The sequence below is a fragment of the Pongo pygmaeus genome, chromosome X, assembly GCF_028885625.2.
Source record: "Pongo pygmaeus isolate AG05252 chromosome X, NHGRI_mPonPyg2-v2.0_pri, whole genome shotgun sequence".
In the NCBI taxonomy this organism is placed as follows: domain Eukaryota; kingdom Metazoa; phylum Chordata; class Mammalia; order Primates; family Hominidae; genus Pongo; species Pongo pygmaeus.
The window spans coordinates 137,355,703-137,374,530 of NC_072396.2; the positions used below are offsets into that span (position 1 = coordinate 137,355,703).

At 42.9% G+C, this 18,828-nt stretch overlaps 1 protein-coding gene across 5 annotated transcripts in view; it reads right to left on the reverse strand.

The window, feature by feature from the left end:
- Nucleotides 1–18,622, reverse strand: part of HS6ST2 (heparan sulfate 6-O-sulfotransferase 2) — a 331,407-nt gene extending 312,785 nt beyond the window's left edge. For 2 of the 5 annotated variants that reach the window (XM_054472917.1, XM_054472916.1), the window contains exons 1-2: nucleotides 17,929–18,622; nucleotides 16,551–17,069 (exon numbers count right to left, since the gene is read on the reverse strand). In XM_054472917.1, the coding sequence (XP_054328892.1) occupies nucleotides 16,551–17,069; nucleotides 17,929–18,356 (947 nt within the window). In that variant the 5' untranslated portion in view covers nucleotides 18,357–18,622. Of the gene's footprint in view, nucleotides 1–16,550; nucleotides 17,070–17,199; nucleotides 17,257–17,928 lie in introns of those variants that run through there. The other 3 variants (XM_063660008.1, XM_054472918.2, XM_054472919.2) reach the window with 3 other exon arrangements.
- Between the last annotated feature and the right edge of the window lie 206 nt (nucleotides 18,623–18,828).

Genomic DNA, 18,828 nt, shown 5'->3' on the forward strand with positions numbered 1-18,828 from the left:
AGGAGAATTGCTTGAACCTGGGAGGCAGAGGTTGCAGTGAGCCGAGATTGCGCCACCGCACTCCAGCCTGGCCGACAGAGACTCCGTTGCAAAACAAACAAACAAACAAAACTATCTTTTTATATAGTAGCAATGAACAATCCAAAAATGAAAAAAATTCAATTTATAATAATATCAAAAGAGTAAAACACTTATAAATAAATTTAACAAAATAAGTTCAAAACTTACAATCTAAAGGCTTCAAATTAGCACTGAAAGAATTTAAAGAAGACCTAAACAAATGGAAAAATAGCCCATGTTTTTGAATTGAAAAACAATATTGTCCATATGGCAATACTCCCCAAAATTGATCTACAGATTTAATACAATCCCTAAAAAAATCCCAACCGGCTTCTTTGCAGATATTGATAAGCTGATGCTAAAATTCACAATGAAATTCAAGGTGCCAAGAATAGCCAAAACAATCTAGAGAAAGAAAAAATAAATAAAAGATTCGCACTTCCTGCTTTCAAAACTAGCTACAAAGCAACAGTAGTCAAGACTGTGTGTCACTTGATTAAAGATAGCTTTATAGACAAGTAAAATAGAATCCAGAAATAAACCCAAACATTTATGATCAACCGATTTTGTATAATGGTACCAAGGAAAATGAATAAAGAAAAACAGTCTTCAACAAAGGATTCTGGGACAAATATTACCTAAATAAAAAAGGATAAAGTTATACCAATCTTATGGGTGTGTCTCCTTTTTCACAATATGCACAAAAATTAACTTGAAATAGATCATTGGCCTTACTGTAAAAGGTTAAACTATAAAACTCTTAAAAGCAGATATAGGAGTAAATTTTTGTGATCACTAGGCAAAGCCTTCAGAAGTGACAAAGAAAAAAATTAAATTGGACTTCATCAAAATTTAAAACTTTCCTGCTTCAATGGGTATCTTCAAGAAAGTGAAGCAACAGCCACTGAATGGGGGTAAAATGTTTGCAAAGCGTATATCTTATAAGAGACTTGAACCCAGAATATGTTTTAAAAAAACCAATTAATACTAAAAAGAAAAAGAAATCACACAATTAAGAATGTCAAACAACCTGTATAGATATTTCTCCAGAGAAGATACTCAAATGGGCAATAGGCACATGAAAAGATGTTTAACATCATTAGCCATCAGAAAAATGCAAATCAATACCACAATGAGATACAACTTCACACTCCTAAGATGGCTGTAACGAAAATAGCTGATACCACATCTCTCCATCTTGGCAGGTTTACTGCATACAAGAGCCCCCTCTGTTAACCAGAAAGTACTTCGTCCTGGAGTCAGATCCCAGCAAATCAGAAGAGCTGGATTTTGTGGTCGCAGGCTTGTTTGCAGTCAGCATAGAAATCTGACCTCTGTGACATTCTCTAGAGAAGGCATTCTCAGCCAAAGGTCACAACCTGAAACCCCGCACCCAGTCCTTGGACACTGAAGCCATAATCTTCCTACAACGAATAATGGTTACATCACCATGATTTAAAGCAAAACAAACATGACATTGAAAGGGGAATATCACAATCCTGCCCATTCCAGTCCAATCAGAATTTTTAAAACAGAAGAGTTCGTCAATGCAACTGCTAACTTTCATACATACGAACACTGTATGTAGCCTTTCACTTAGCATTCAGCTGAACTCTGGAAAATTATGAGCCACTTTCCCATAATGGCATTAGGCAAGGTGGCTGCAACACAAGATGCTCTAACTGAGACGAGCTGAGCTAATCTGGCTGCATTAAACAGTCCAGCTGATCCACATACCTTTAGTTCTCCCCATATCAAAAGCACACCCCTTCCCATACAGGAGGCAGCCAAAAAGTGTACTTTCAGTCTCGTCCTAATCGATCTCGTGACATGTAGGTCTCTAAAATCCTCACTAATAATTTTTTAAGACCACTGGATTAAATAGAAGTCTCAGTCAAAGCTGCATGTATGCAAATTCTGGCACTTTAAATGGGTTCTCTCCTTAAGTGCATAAACCAAAAAGCATGGGAACAATTGGATTAAGAAAGCAAGTGTTCTTTTTTAACCCCCTCTAATTGGCATTAAGTCACCAATCGTCAAACACACATCACTTGCTTAATTATTTTGTGTGCACGTGTATATCTTTATAACTTCATAAACATATAAACGAGAGGGAGATGCAGATTTAATGTACACCCATATGGCGATCAATATAAAAGCTTCCAGAAGATTGTAGAATGCTGTACTAATGCTAAAATGATCTTTTTTATTTTTTATTTGCTTAAGTCACAAAAACAAACCGAAGGAGGCAGATGCAAAGCACAGATCCTTACCTAAAAGCAGAAATACTCAGACCATTTTGTTCAACAATGTAATTTTTAAAAAATACCTTGTTTCAGCTTCATATTCTCATATTAGTATAATTATCTTTCATAAATCTTATAGTGTGTTTATACATAAAATCATTTTTACATGTTCATGAAGTTTTTTATTGAAGTAATTTTTCATAAATAGCCTACTACGCATCATTCACACCAATATGCTTCATTTCAGCATTGCTTTAACGCGCTGGAGCTGGCCTATTATACTCTTAGAACACACTGTGCCACTTTCAGCAAAAACAAATCACAGAAATAAGTATTTTTGCCTCTAGAGTATCTGGCAATGAGCTCAAATAGTTCATCAACTTTCAAGCTGTTTTGTCAGTTAATTTTCCACTTAGCAAAGTCTCAGCCATGAGGCATCAGCTGAAGTGGCCATCAGCCCAATGTCACACTGGCCTCTGGTTGTTTTTTTATGGTTCTTCCATACCTTCAACCTAATTTCTTTGCCTCCAACATTAATAATGCCTGCCAGGCTGGTAGGCCCATGCTAATTTGCATTCTCTTTAATGGCACTTTTTTATGGCCTTCAGCTTTGCATAATGGCACTTTTCTAAAGCTGCCTCTTCCAAAAGGAAGAGAATGGTCACTCCTATGGGAATGTGCTACTCGTATTTGGTTATTTCAGCAACAAAATGGATTCTTATTATCTTCACGATGAGCCCCCAAAATCAGAACAGGCTTCAGGATTCATTTCATCCGGGACTCCTCCCTTGGTTTTTGAAAGAAAGCATCTTTATTTCACTGGCTCCTGTGTTCCCAGATTACAAGAGATGCCCTGCCTGAACTCATTTATATTACCCTCCAAAGGCTGTGTCTACACTGACCAAATGCAGCAAAAAGCAATGGTCATTTATAGAAACAGGTCACAATTGGTCAAAGCAATGCAACTAACTGCTAATGAGACAAATGCCAACATTCTAAAAGGAGCAAGATTCTTTGGCCTCTTACAAATTTTGCATAGTGTATGCACCAAAAATGCAGTCTACAAGGGGGTAGAAATTAAAATACAGTTAAGGTCCTCATTTTTCTTATTTGAAAAAAAACCTGAATCTTTTCTCTAGCGTCTTTTTTTATTTCCATTAAAACATCATACTTATGTGTAAATCTTCAATGTAAAAAGTCTTTGAAATAACTTGGGCATCTAAATCTTTAAGAGGGGAAAAAAGAGCTGCAGAGTTCACCTTGAAAGAGTGACTTTTATTAAATTTTTAAAAGGTGTTTTTTAAAAACAAGCTAATATGTTGGATCTTGGTATCTCCAGATAGTTACTTCAGGTCTCCATTCCACTTAGCTTGTATAGACTTAGCCACAGAAAAGAGAAAGGTTTTTAGAGATTTGTCTGAGAATTTAGTAGACATTAAAATATACCAGACAGGCCAAATATCCCAGTTGATTTTAAATGCCAGCTCCAATACTGTGTAGCTGTGAAGATTTAGCAGGTTATGTATCTTGTCCAGTTCTCTGTTTTCTCATCTTTAAATGGAGTTTTAAAACATCTACCTCAGAGGTACAAAGAGGAGCTGGTACCATTCCTTCTGAAACTATTCCAATCAATAGAAAAAGAGGGAATCTTCCCTAATTCATTTTATGAGGCCAGCATCATCCTGATACCAAAGCCTGGCAGAGACAAAACAAAAAAAGAGAATTTTAGACCAATATCCCTGATGAATATCGATGCAAAAATCCTCAATAAAATACTGGCAAATTGAATCCAGCAGCACATCAAAAAGCTTATCCACCATGATCAAGTGGGCTTCATCCCTGGAATGCAAGGCTGGTTCAACATACACAAATCAATAAATGTAATCCAGCATACAAACAGAACCAAAGACAAAAACCACGATTATCTCAATAGATGCAGAAAAGGCCTTTGACAAAATTTAACAGCCGTTCATGCTAAAAACTCTCAATAAGTTAGGTATTGATGGGACGTATCTCAAAATAATACGAGCTATTTATGACAAACCCACAGCCAATATCATACTGAATAGGCAAAAACTGGAAGCATTCCCTTTGAAAACTGGCACAAGACAGGGATGCCCTCTCTCACCACTCCTATTCAACATAGTGTTGGAAGTTCTGGCCAGGGCAATCAGGCAGGAGAAGGAAATAAAGGGTACTCAGTTAGGAAAAGAGGAAGTCAAATTGTCCCTGTTTGCAGATGACATGATTGTATATTTAGGAAACCCCATCGTCTCAGCCCAAAACCTCCTTAAGCTGATAAGCAACTTCAGCAAAGTCTCAGGATACAAAATCAATATGCAAAAATCACAAGCATTCTTATACACCAATAACAGACAAACAAAGAGCCAAATCATGAGTGAACTACCATTCACAATTGCTTCAAAGAGAATAAAATTCCTAGGAATCCAACTTACAAGGGATGTGAAGGACCTCTTCAAGGAGAACTACAAACCACTGCTCAATGAAATAAAAGAGGATACAAACAAATGGAAGAACATTCCATGCTCATGGATAGGAAGAATCAATATCATGAAAATGGCCATACTGCCCAAGGTAATTTATAGATTCAATGCCATCCCCATCAAGCTACGAATGACTTTCTTCACAGAATTGGAAAAAACTACTTTAAAGTTCATATGGAACCAAAAAAGAGCCTGTATTGCCAAGTCAATCCTAAGCCAAAAGAACAAGGCTGGAGGCATCACGCTACCTGACTTCAAACTATACTACAAGGCTACAGTAACCAAAACAGCATGGTACTGCTGCCAAAACAGAGATATAGATCAATGGAACAGAACAGAGCCCTCAGAAATAATACCACACATCTACAACCATCTGATCTTTGACAAACCTGACAAAAACAAGAAATGGGGAAAGGATTCCTTACTTAATAAACGGTGTTGGGAAAACTGGCTAGCCCTATGTAGAAAGCTGAAACCGGATCCCTTCCTTACACCTTATACAAAAATTAATTCAAGATGGATTAAACACTTAAATGTTAGACCTAAAATAATAAAAACCCTAGAAGAAAACCTAGGCAATACCATTCAGGACAGAGGCATGGGCAAGGACTTCATGTCTAAAACACCAAAAGCAATGGCAACAAAAGCCAAAATTGACAAATGGGATCTAATTAAACTAAAGAGCTTCTGCACAGCAAAAGTAACTACCATCAGAGTGAAAAGGCAACCTACAGAATGGGAGAAAATTTTTGCAATCTACCCATCTGACAAAGGGCTAATATCCAGAATCTACAAAGAACTCAAACAGATTTACAAGAAAAAAACAAACAACCCCATCAAAAAGTGGGCGAAGGATATGAACAGACACTTCTCAAAAGAAGACATTTATGCAGCCAAAAAACACATGAAAAAATGCTCACCATCACTGGCCATCAGAGAAATGCAAATCAAAACCACAATGAGATACCATCTCACACCAGTTAGAATGGCGATCATTAAAATGTCAGGAAACAACAGGTGTTGGAGAGGATGTGGAGAAATAGGAACACTTTTACACTGTTGGTGGGTCTGTAAACTAGTTCAACCATTGTGGAAGACAGTGTGGCAATTCCTCAAAGATCTAGAACTAGAAATACTGTTTGACCCAGCCATCCCATTACTGGGTATACAACCAAAGGATTATAAATCATGCTGCTATAAAGACACATGCACACATGTTTATTGTGACACTATTCACAATAGCAAAGACTTGGACCCAACCCAAATGTCCAACAATGATAGACTGGATTAAGAAAATGTGGCACATATACACCATGGAATACTATGCAGCCATAAAAATGATGAGTTCATGTCCTTTGTAGGAACATGGATGAAGCTGGAAACCATAATTCTCAGCAAACTATCACAAGGACAGAAAACCAAACACCGCATGTTCTCACTCATAGGTGGGAATTGAACAATGACAACACTTGGACACAGGGTGGGGAACATCACACACTGGGGCCCGTTGTGGCGTGAGGGGAGGCAGGAGGGATAGCATTAGGAGATGTACCTAATGTAAATGATGAGTTAATGGGTGCAGCACACCAACATGGCACATGTATACATATGCAATAAACCTGCACGTTGTGCACATGTACCCTAGAACTTAAAGTATATATAAAAAAATCTACCTCAGAGGGTTGTTGTGAGAATTAAATGAGAAAATATATAATATGCTCCTTGCACAGGACCTGGCTCAGTAGGTACCCCAAAATAGTAATAGATCTTCATGGAAAGTAAGGCCAAGTTACCTGGGTCAAACTACCTAAGTCTTGGAGTTCTTCACTTTTGTATGCCAATTAAGAAACGTTATGTGGTTGGTGAAGGATTGGTAATACTTACAAATATAGCAAACTACTAACGTTACTTCACACGCACTCAGGTATAACACAACACTCGATGTTTAAGCACTGCATATGATCAGATAGTGTGGTCTACAAGATAATTCATTCACTGAAGTTTTTCAAGACTAATTTTAGGGCTCAGTATATGGTCTATTTTCAAAAGTGTTCCATATGCACTTGAGTGTGTATTCTTCCAATTGGGTGCAGATTTTATATATATATGTGTGTGTGTGTGTGTGTGTGTGTGTGTGTGTGTGTATGTGTGTGTATGTGTGTATTTTAGATGTATATGTATATGTGTGTGTGTATATATATATCCATTATATTGAGTTTTTTAATCGTGTTGTTCAAATCCTCTGTATCCTTATCCATTTTTTGTTCATTTTACCTATCAATTTCTGAAAAAAAAAATCAGATTTTATAATTTCTGCTTTTAGCTCTGCCAGCTTTTGCTTTATACATTTCAAACTTATAGTATTAAGCATATGCAAGTTTAGAATTGTTATCTGAAAAAAAAACTGAACTGTTAATCATTACACAGTGATCTGTTTATCCCCAATAATGGTTCTACCTTAAAGTCTGTTTTGTCTGATATCAACATAGCCACATCAGTTTACTTCTGGCTAGTGTTTGCATAGTGTACCTATTCCAATCCTTTTTGTGTGCTTTATGTTCTTATGTTTTACCTTTGTCTCTTATACACAGCATATAGCTGGATTTTTTATTTTCACCCATTGTGATAATCTAGGTCTTAACTGGTGAGTTTATTCAACTCCTATTTATTGTAATAACTGAAGAGTTGGCTGCCATGTTCAAAGAGCCCTTTAAAAGTATTTCTGGGTTGTATGATGTAACTTGGTCACCCTAGTCAATTTCTAAATACTCTTTGCTTGCATTGACTCTCCTGTAGTAAGTTAGCAAAAACCCAAGGATCTTTATGAGTAAATTGAAGCTAATACTACACTGAAGATTTGCAGTTATTAGTACAGTTATGGGAGAAAGTCAATTAATGCAAGGAATGGTGCACACAGGTCTAATCCATTTGAGGTAAATCAATACACTGCACATTTCAATTGCTCTGTATTCGCACAGAACAGTGCATGGAAGCAACTCATTAGAACTAAACTCTTCATAAGAAACAGACCAATTCTCTCAGACTCACTAGGGCATCTCCACTAGTAAAATTTAAAAAGCAATCAAACTGAATAAGAAGTCCTCTTTGCAGACACTTACATTGGGGAAGAACAAGATTCTTGACAATTCAGAGTAAATGAAGTGCAAATTATTCTCTTATAATATAACTCAGAATTGAAGCTTAAATTCTGACTGAAAAAGAGCCCACAGTTTAATCAGAAAAATACATTTATTGATAATTCCCATGAGCTCCTATTTGATACATTTATATCATAGGATAACAAGTTCAAAACTATTGCCAAGTTATAAATATGGAATTTATGCACAATTTGCATGTATTAAATTGTATTTTGAATCTGCATGTGTGCCTATATTTGAATATTTATAATATTCCAGAAAAAGCACAGTGGAATGTGCAAGACAGATTTATTTAGTGTAATGCTCTGAAATGTGTCAAAGTCTTCAACACAGTTTTTAGAGGCAAAATGGCAGAAATAACAAATGGGATGCAATAAGACCAACTGAATAATCTGCAAAGTTCAGTACCTAGTAAAATGAGAAAAGCTCTTTTGCCAATAAATATTTTACTAAAGTTTAGACAAATATTTATCTAAGCTTACAAGGACATTGTTTTAGAGGACATATGCCATTAAGTGGATTATTCATTATCCTTTAATGGAAAGGGGGAAATTCCCATCCATACATCTCTTTTTAAACTCAGTGACTAAATACCTCATTTCATGTGTCACAGAACGTCAATATTAGCTTTTCAACTGTGAGGGACATTCTTTACACTGTGAAAACAACTAGTACCTACGGTGTAGTTTCAGTGGAGTTTCAACAATAAGATTATGCACCTCACTATATGTGTATAGAGTGGTCCCTCAGATATTGGAATAGTTGGACAATGACATTTCTAATCAACTTTATTTATGGTTAACTGGGGGTAATACTCCTATGCAGTGAAACTTCTCTAGGAGGGGGCTGCTTAGCAAAGTGAACTCTCCTTTTCTGCTGGATGAAAGCAACAAATAACACTAACTGATATAAGCTCCCAGTTATGCATGTTTAGAACTATAGCCCTTTACCAACCCCAAGATTTTAACTCTTCCAGCCAGACCATCAGCCCGGTGTCAACCGACTAAGAAAGAAGCTCATGGAGATCCAAAGTCCAGACTATCTCGGATGGCTCTGGCTGAGCAGAATAAGCTTTATATTTCCAACTGTGTACCACTATTAACTTCCTGTTCCATATAATTTATAAATTAAAATTTATAATTTATAAATGAGGAAGAAACAATAGCAATTCACTCAGGTAGCTCTATACCATACTGGTATAAAAAGAGTTCCATGCATTGTGTGGGAATATGATAACAGTCAGTTATCGAAAATCAGCAGCCAATGTCTGACTCATCACCTCTGCCTTTCAGGGTGAGGGTTTATTAGGGCTGAGGCTACTCTCCTCATTAAGGGCTCCCAGGATATCAAGAAGCTAATGAAATAACCAGCCAGGAACCAAAAAAGTAGACCTGCGTGTAATTAATCACAGCTTAGTAAAACATTATTTTAAAAATTGTTAATGCTTATTGTTATTATATAAGTAGTAATGTAGACTCAAAGAAAATTCAAAACCTTCAGAAAAGCAGAATAAGAAAATAAATCACTAATAGATCTATTAATTTTCTATTATTTTTTTCTTCCAGTCTCTGTCTTTTATGCTTAGATTTGGGAGGGGTAGGAGATGATTTCTCTTGCTCGCTTGCTCGTTCTCTTTTTTTCTTTAACATAATTGTAGTCGTACTGGGTCCATAATTTTCTATCTCTTTTTCTCTTAGCATTAAATCACTAGCAATTTTCCATGCTCTATCAAAGGACATTTAAGTGGTTTTATAATAATCCTTCAAGTGGATGTACTGAGATTTCTTGAACCATTCTTCTCCATGTGGATGTTCAGATTGTTTCCAATTTGTTGCACTTATAATAACTCCAGTTAGCCTCCTAGTATGTGTTCTCATAGCATCCTGTACTTTTCCCCCATGGCACTTCATACAATTTTAAGTAATTGATAATTTGTTTTCTGTCTATCTTTCCCACTCCTATGAAGGCAGGGACCACATCTACCTGGTTCTTCCCAGTAACCCCAGCACATAGCACAGGGATAGCAGATACTCAATAAATATTTGCTGAATCAATAAATGAGAGAATGAATGAAAGCATGTATAAAAGTATGTTTTTCTGCAAAATCCCAGAAAAGAAATTATGGGTCATAGAAATAAATATTTTTATATTCTGTGTTTACACTACTTAATTTATTTCCAAAAAGATCATTGAAGTTACATTCCCACTGACAATGTATGAGAATTTTGATATTTACCATGCCCTTGTCAGCACTGTCTATTTTTTTTGTTTGGTGGTGATATATGTTGGGTTTTGCTTTGTTTGTTTGTTTGTTTGTTTGTTTGTTTTAATCAGGGTTAGAGAGGCAAAAAAAGTATTCTATGTTTAAATGTGCATTTCTTTAGTACCAGCGAAATAAAACAGTTTTTCCATGTCTGCAAACTAGTTGGGGGTCCTATGTTGTAAACTGTCTGGTCATGTCCTTTGATTCTCTAATCAGCTCATGAGAGTTCTTTGTACAGTAAAGATTTCAACTTTGTGTCTGTTGTAATTGTGCATATTATTACCAGTTTGAAACCTTTTCATTTTGGCTTTTTTTGACAGATAAGCATATCTTATTCTTATGTAATCATAATTATCGATCTTTTTTCCTTTATTCAAACATCCTTTTCCTTGGCTAAGAGTCCCATATGTGAATTGCAGCTATCATTTAAATAACAACGCCAATTGTGAATTCAGATTAACTGGGTCCACAGATTCCCACATATAATGTACGACGGAGCCCTAACCTGCCCCAGAGCCCCAGTTGTCACCTCCTTATAAGGCCTGTCCACTAGAAATCTAGGCAACAGGAACCAGTCATGACTTCTTAGTACTCTCCAGCCCAAACCAGATCCTCTTCTCAACCTCTCTGTTTTGGTGGCTGGTACCACCTACATTCCAGACTAGATACCAGGGAGATAGCTTTACCTAGACTCTGACCTTTATTTACTTTCACGGTGTTTTTGCACTCTTTCCATCCAAGAGCTTCTCATACTTACTGGGGTTCCTCATTGCCATTCAAGTCCTCCACAGTGGAGCCTAACCCCATCTACTTCCCTAACCATTATTTCTCCAAGCATGAACCTTTCGGGTCTGGCCAGACCTGCCTAGGTGAGGTTGCTGGACCTCAAAAGGTCATGAGGACTCCATGCCCACCCACAATGCCTCCTTTCTTCTTAATACAACTCTCCTACTCCCAGAGGCCTTCTCAAAAGGATGTCTCCTTTTCCTGGCCTATTCCTCATACTTTAGAAAGGAAAGGGCCCTGGAAAGCATCTCATTTAAATCTCCAATTGTATAGATAAGACACTGAGACCAAGGGAAGGAAAAGGGCTTGTCCAAAATCTAAATTTCCTCTCCCAGCACCTGTCTACATTACATAGTCCTGCACTTCACATGCTAATCTTTATGGACTTGAGGCTGAAGATGGTTCTCTTGGCTTTTTTGGTTTCATCTTGGCTCTAATCTCCCCACAACTGCTAGCACCATGCCAGAGACATAATAGTTACTCCATCTGCTTTGCCGATTAGACCCAAACTACAACATAACAGATGGACTTTTCTCTATTTTTTGTATATTCTGGTAAATGTATGACATTTTAAAGACATTACTGATTTTCAAATTATTTTCAAACAAAATCCATTTTTTAATTAAATATCTAAAGTACCAAATTGTTCTGTTCTACCATAAGCTCTGTGAGACAGAGAATGATGTCTCTTCCCTGGAATATAATGAACAGTTTCACAAAATCTTGTTTAATGAATGACAGAAAAAAACGGATGGCTATTCTTTTAATGTCATTACATACTACCTCAGTTGATGACTGATATCCATGAAAGACAAGCTCTAGCATTTTAATTGCCACATAGCACAGATCTAAAATTATTATTAAGTGATGTTAATTCTGAATAGCCTTTTGTACTACCTGAGAACTTACAGCTTTGTAAGGACTCCAACACCATGTTCGACATCCATGCAAAGATGCTAATTAATACTACTGGCATTCTACAGATATTGTAATGGTAGATTTCTCCCCCTCTTCTATGAAATAGCTAAGATGGTACCACAGCTCTCAAAGACAGCTGAAGAAATGTATCCTCAGCTAAGTAAAACTGAGAGCCCAACAGCTTAGAGCCTGATGAACCACATGACCAGTACTGACCACTGGCTGTAACAGTCCATTCTGCTTAATGCCTCAGCCTATACCACAAGCCTGTTGTGTCATTTTGCCTCACTGCAAAATCAAGGAAGAGAAAGAGGGAAAGCGTGGGCTTGTGAGGCATGATCAGGTACACACACTCTATAGTTACAGCTCTTTCAAAATAGAGCCACCTTTTAAAAACAAATAGGAAGAAAAGAAAGCTTTTCCCACAATTTAAAAAAAAATAGAATGACCAAAAAAAACTTTTCTCCATCTAAACAAACACTTTTCAGTCCTTTCCCATCAATGATATGCTACTGGATTCGAGATGATAATTAATTACTCTTCCAGCTGCCTCAGCCTGCTCCCATCCTGCTTAGCTTTGCAGGGATTCCCAACATGGCAATGAAAGGCCCCTCTGCATTCTAGCCACAAGACCTACCCCTGGTGAATAAAACACCTCAAGGATGTAGAAATCTGTTCTTCTCCCAATGGGTGTGGTAACCCTGGCCCAATCACTCATCCAAACTGAAAATTTTAGAGATGCTAAAAGTCTAGGGTACAACATGAATATGATCAGATTCTTTGACTTGTATAGCCATGGACCCTGACCTCTCAACCCCATTCTGTGCATGCCGGCCAGCATGATACCTAGTGATGAAAAAGGGGGCTAGTGCTATTTCTTTGGGCCCAGTTCTGAATTCCCCCTACAGAACAAATGGCACACTAGAGTCGGCTACAAACAGAGGAAATTTGGCCTGAGAAAAGCCTGCAGAATTTGGGACTTTTAACAGCTTGTGAGCAACAATGTTTGGATACACTTTTAAAAATGGTCTCAGAAATTCTAAACTGAGCAGGACCCTGAGTGACTGCAAACAACATACTGGCAGACAGATTGATGAAATCCAATTTCTTATTTTTTAAAAATATTATTCTTAATAAACAACTTGAGCCTTTCACCAGCCAAGCACTCTCTCTCTCTCTCTTTGTCCTCTCCAGGCAACGTGATCACGGTCGTTTCTATTCAGCAGTTATATATCACCCAAGCACTTAACCATCCGCGGAGGCAGAGAAGCATCCCAAATGTAGCACTGGAAGCAGGATTCAGAGTCTTGGCTTGCAGCCACAATAGCCTCTGATACCCCCTCTAATGTGGATGAATGGCTGTGAGTCAGTAGGTGGTTCCTATCGCAGCTGAAGGCTCCTACTGAAGCTCATCCAACCAGGCCTCAGCCCACTCCCATCCTGCTCAGCTTTGCAGGGATTCCCAACATGGCAATGAAAGACCCCTCTGCAATCTAGCCACAAAACCTATCCCCAGTGAATAGAAAGCCTTAGGAATGTAGAAATCCTTTCTTCTCCCAATGGGTGTGGTAATCCTGGCCCAAAAACTCATCCAAACTCACATGTTGTAAAATGACTGACGATGATAATGATGTAGGTGATAACAACAGCCAACATTTATTGTGTTCATTCACTTTGTGGGAATGACTAACTCAAGACCTCACTGTGGTTTTGCAAAAAACCCTTGTTCATCAAGGTGCAGTCAACAGAGCAAGGGTTGTGGAGTCAGACAGAAGTGGAGTCAGATTCCTGCTGTGCCGCTAAAAAAACTCAGTGACCCCGGAGAAGCCCTTTAGCCTTTTTGGGCTTCATTCTCATCTGATAAATGGGGATCCTTTTGTCCACTCTGGCCTCTTGCTGAAGATGGTGCAAGTTTACAGAGGAATACCAGAGATAAGGGATATGAATGCTTGTCATAAACTGGAGTGCACTCTCTACACAGGATCTGGTCGAGGGTCACATGGCTGGTTAGTGGCTGGCCTAGAACTAAGGCCCAGCTGTCTGAACTCCCAGGCCAGAAAGGTGGAACTGTTGTTCCCCTCAGTTGAGAGGAGTACAGAGACCACCAGCTGGCATGGAGAGGCTGTTTCACACAGGAACTCCCAAAAGCAGACTCTCCCATTTCCACGCACCAGCTTCTCACCCCCACATTTCACCATCGGTGCAGCTGCCTTTACCTCTAAATTTTCGCCTCGCACAGACACATACAATAGTCACATACACACACTCTCTCATTCTCACACACACATGCACACCTTAGCTCTTACAGATTATCAGAACTCACAGAACTGGTCCTGCAACCCCCTAGGGGATCTGTCAACATCCAGGGAAATTCTGGAACCCCTAGGCTATCCCTATTCTTCAAAGTGAATATTTCTGGAGGTGGGCAGGAATGAATGAAATAAAAAGGTGCCCTTGAGGTAGCAATGCATTTCTCTAGCAAATTTTATTTCATTTTTGCAAACACCGTAAAATCCAGTAACTGTGACTTTTTAGAACATGGTTGTTCTTTGATTAGACTAGATGCTACTGTGGTATCACCCTTTTAATAACCAAGAAAATCCTATGTCATTTCAAATAATTTTACTTCAATTTGGGACAATCCAAGAGGCTTTGAGGGGTTCTGGTTATCTTCTGGAGAGTGCGGGAAGGAATCTGCCAGAGGACTGTAGCCACCAAACAGATAATCTAGACCACATTAATAATGTGTGTTTATAGACATCATACCCTGACCTACATGTTCAAAAGGATCAGTAAAGGCACATGTGCCCCATGGAACTCCAGACAAGGCCATGGCTTTCATGGTGACCAAGACCTTGTTTTCACTTCTCTGCTATAGTCGTGGCTGGGGAATTCTACTTTTGCCCAAAAGAGCTTTTTAAATATTACCACCTCTCACTACACCTACAAGGTCTGTCAGTATGAGAAATTCTTTTCAATATTGCCAAATTGTTTGGGAACTTATTAAACACCAGAATACTGTTGTGACAATGACTTACACAATTGTACCAATGGATTGAGGTCCTGGGGCTAAGGTTTTCTTGGGGTGGAAGAAAAAATTTGTTAGTATTGGAAAGGAAATACAAGTTTGGCAGATTCTGTCACAATTCCAGCATTTGAGAAGGGACACTGTAAACTGAGAGAAGAGAGAGTGAAGAGGAGAGCCAGGGGGTGATGTTCCCCCTAAATCTCAATGGTAATCTGAAAGTCAGAGGGCTCTAGGGCTCTATTTGCTGCAGTTGGACAGAAAAATCCACACTGGTTGTTGCGTTCTAACAGTCACCTGCAAAGCATCCCCTTGTCCAGGGTACCAAGTGCACCCGGGGGGTGGGGACGGGAAACAGACATGTCCTTGCCGGCCCAGAGACCCCATCCAGAGGACTCCAGGCCATGAAACTCACGTTGTGCACCCCTTGGACTCCCTGCTTCAGCCCAGATTTGTTTTAAGGAGACTTGCGAAACAGTAGCCCTGGCTGGACTAACTGCACCCCATAGCACTCACTTCCCCCACCCCACCACCGCCCACTTTACAGTACTGCATGACCTCTGGCAACTGGACATCGCGTCTGGAGGGAGGAAAATACCCTTGCTTCTGGCTACAGACTATTAATAAATCAGCTTTTACCGCATCAGCGCAGGCTGACAGAACATGGGCTGGCAGCGCCCCATGCCGGGGCTCGGGTTTTTAAAATATTTTTTGTAAATCAGGAGAGGCTCCTGGTGACTGAACCCCACATGGGGTCCAGGGCACCATCCCAGCCCGCCCTTCGGTCCGCGGGGTGCCCCCGGCACTCCCAAAGAGCCACGGATGCCTCTCATGCAGCCAGTAGTGATAAGCAAGTCTGGGAACCATGAGCTCTCCTTGGATGTCGGAAAATAGCGACAGAGGGACACCCAGTCCCCCGGGAAGAGCAGAGCCAGAGCGGGGAAGGAGAGAGGTGATAAAAGTCCGGCAAGAAGAGAAAAACAGAAAGGGTAAGAGAGAAAAAGAATAAAAGCGAGAGAGGGGAATGGAAAGAAGGAAACAGCGAGCAAACAGGAGCAGACAAGATCTAGGGCACAAGAGAGAAAGAGGGAGAACAAGGCAAATAGACGAAGTGGGGTGGATAAGGGGGGGAGGGAAGAATGCGGGCGCCGAAAGGAGGAAGAGAGCGCTGAAAGGAGACTTCGGAACCCGGGTGCAGAGTAGAAGAAAGGAGGGATCCAGAGACGCTGCACGGAGAGCGCGGCTCTTTAGGGCTCTCCAGTGCGGAGACTGAGTGCGATGCCCCGTCCCAGCGGCCAGTGGGGCGCTCGTTCCGGGCCGCTCGGCCGCCTCCCCCGCACGCTCTCTCAACCATCACGCAGGCCACCCTGCGGACAGACAGACGGTCAGTCCGGGGCCGGAGTGGAAAGCCTTTCTGTGGCCGCCACAGCGCGGCGAACGTGCGCTACTGGGCGCCGAGCACCTGCCCAGCCGGGGTGCAAACGCCCGGGCGCCAGGGTGCGCGCTAGGTCCCCGGCTTGGGCCAGCCGCGCCTCCCAGCCCTCCGCCCGCCTAGGCCCGGGTCCCGCTCGACTACCGGCGCGCACTCACCTGGACGGTCTCAGCCTGGCGTCGCGCTTGCCGTCCACCACGGAGGGCACACAGCTGGTGAGCTCGGTCCAGTCGGCGTGCAACCCACAGCTCCAGCCCGTGGAGAACCTGGAGAAGAGCCAGGTCTCCCGCTTACCCGGCCGGTGGCAAGTGCATTTCTTCTGACCCACGCGGCACTCGCACGGCTGCTCCAGCTGGATGTTGCGCACCAAGTGGCGGCCGAAAGTGGTGCCCCCGGTCTTCTGGATGTGCAGGAACACGATCAGGTCATCGCCCTTGATGTCGAAGTCTACCTTGCGCAGGAGGTCGCCGCGGGTGAAATTGTAGCGGGGCACGAACCTGGCGGAGCTCTCATCCTCCGAGCGGTACGGGTCCGGCACCGGGGAGCTGAACGCCTGCAGGCGGAGGAGCTGGCATTCTGTGCCGGGGCACACGTATTGGAGGACGATCACGGCAAATAGGAAGAGCATCACCAAAGCTAGCAGCAGCTTGTTGGATTTCTCATCCATGTTCCCGACGCTGGGGGAAACCCAAGCTCGTTACGTCAATCCCGCAGCTCAGCCCGCGCTCGCCGTGCCCCCGCACCGCCCCCTTCCCCTGGAGCCGCTGCTGCGCCCCTCTCCCCACCCCCCCCGCCCCCGCACCGCACCGAGTACTCCACGGCGGCGGCGGCTGCGGCGGCGGCTCCCTTCCCCGCTTCCTTCCTTCCCGGCAGGCTCAGCGCTGTGGTTTCTGCGGCACACACACACCCCCACCCCGACTCCTTCCCGCGGGCCGTTCGCCCCCTCCCCCCGCCAGAGCTCTCCGGAGCTCCCCGGAGCCCCTCCACGGGGTTTAGCCCCAGTGGGACCCCTCCAGGCCCAGTCGCCCCACTCTTCAACTCACGCCCCCAGTCCGGGCCCCCGCGTGTCTCGCTCCACTCTCGGTGGCTCCGGCTCCCATCCCCATCCCGCTTCGTCCGCCGGACTCTCCGGGCTCTTCTGCCCCTATCCCCTTTGGAGCGCACACCTCTGTCCGGGTTTCTCCCCGCATGCCCCGAAGCCCTCCTTTTGCCCGCGCCTGCGCCCGCTTGCCCACCCGGGAGGCGGCCTCGAGGGAGCTCGGAGCCGGGGGCTCAGAGTTACCCTGGGGGAATGAGCCGGCCGGCAGCCCGACTTGCTAGCGGAGACGCTGCGCTGCCGGTGCCCGCGGAACAGTGGCGACGGAGCCGCGGAGTAGCCAAATGCGCGCCGCACCCCTCCGGAGACCCCAGCCCGGCCACCAATGGCCAGCTGGAACTTTACGCCCTTCTCTACCCCCCGCGGCTGCCTTCCCTCCCCGTACAGCACCTTCGCACCCTGGCCTGGGAGCGCGAACCCCGCTTTCACCCAGAACGTACCTGGCCAGGGGGCCGAAAATCTTGGAGAAGATCGCACCGAGCACGTGCTTCAGCGAGTGGCCCAGGGCGGCCAGGCCCCGAGTGAGCAGGGCCCGGCAGAGGGAGCCCAGGTCCCAGCGTCGCCTGAGGACGTGCATCCGCCTGCGGCGGCCCCGGGACAGCAGCGCGAAAAGCGGGGCGCACGCGGCTCCCGCCAGGGAAGAAGACGCCTTTCGGGGCTTGTCCAGGAGCGGCCGGGTGTGGAATCCGTGAGACACACCCCTAGGAGGGCCCGCGCGAACTGAGGCGGCGACCGACCCGGGCCGGCTGGCTGCCAATTCGGCCTCTACTCTGGAATGCCTGCGGGGACAGGTGGTGCGGGCGGGCGCTCCTCGCTCCGGTTGCCGCGGCGGCTCGAACGCCCGGACTGCACACACAGGCAGTGCCATTCCCCCCTTCAGGCAACTCAGGGTACTAAGGATCACGAGCGAGCTTGAATTTATATAATAATACCTCACGCCTAAGAGCTCGAGCCACTTCACAAGCAGAGAACCTGGGTTTTCTCTTTTCTTGGAGTACGGAGGTCACTCCGCTTAGCGCATCACTCCACTTTGGCTCGTAATTTCAACCTCTCCTAAAATAGCAAAGGCGCAAATTGGAGCTTTTCCGTTTCTCTCTGCCAATTTCCATTCTCCAGCGGAAGCGGGGGCATTTTCTGAAAAGGTAAGTCAGCATGATAAAAAGACAGCATGACCAAAAAGCATTACAGAGTGAGAATCTGACCTTTTTTAGAGCACAGACTGTCTTCTTGCTGAATCCTGTGTACCAAACCCTGTGCCTGCAGGAGGGCTTGACTCATAAAGGGTTTGTTGAATGAATGGATACATAACTAAAAACTCCATCAGAGTGAGACCGTCTAAT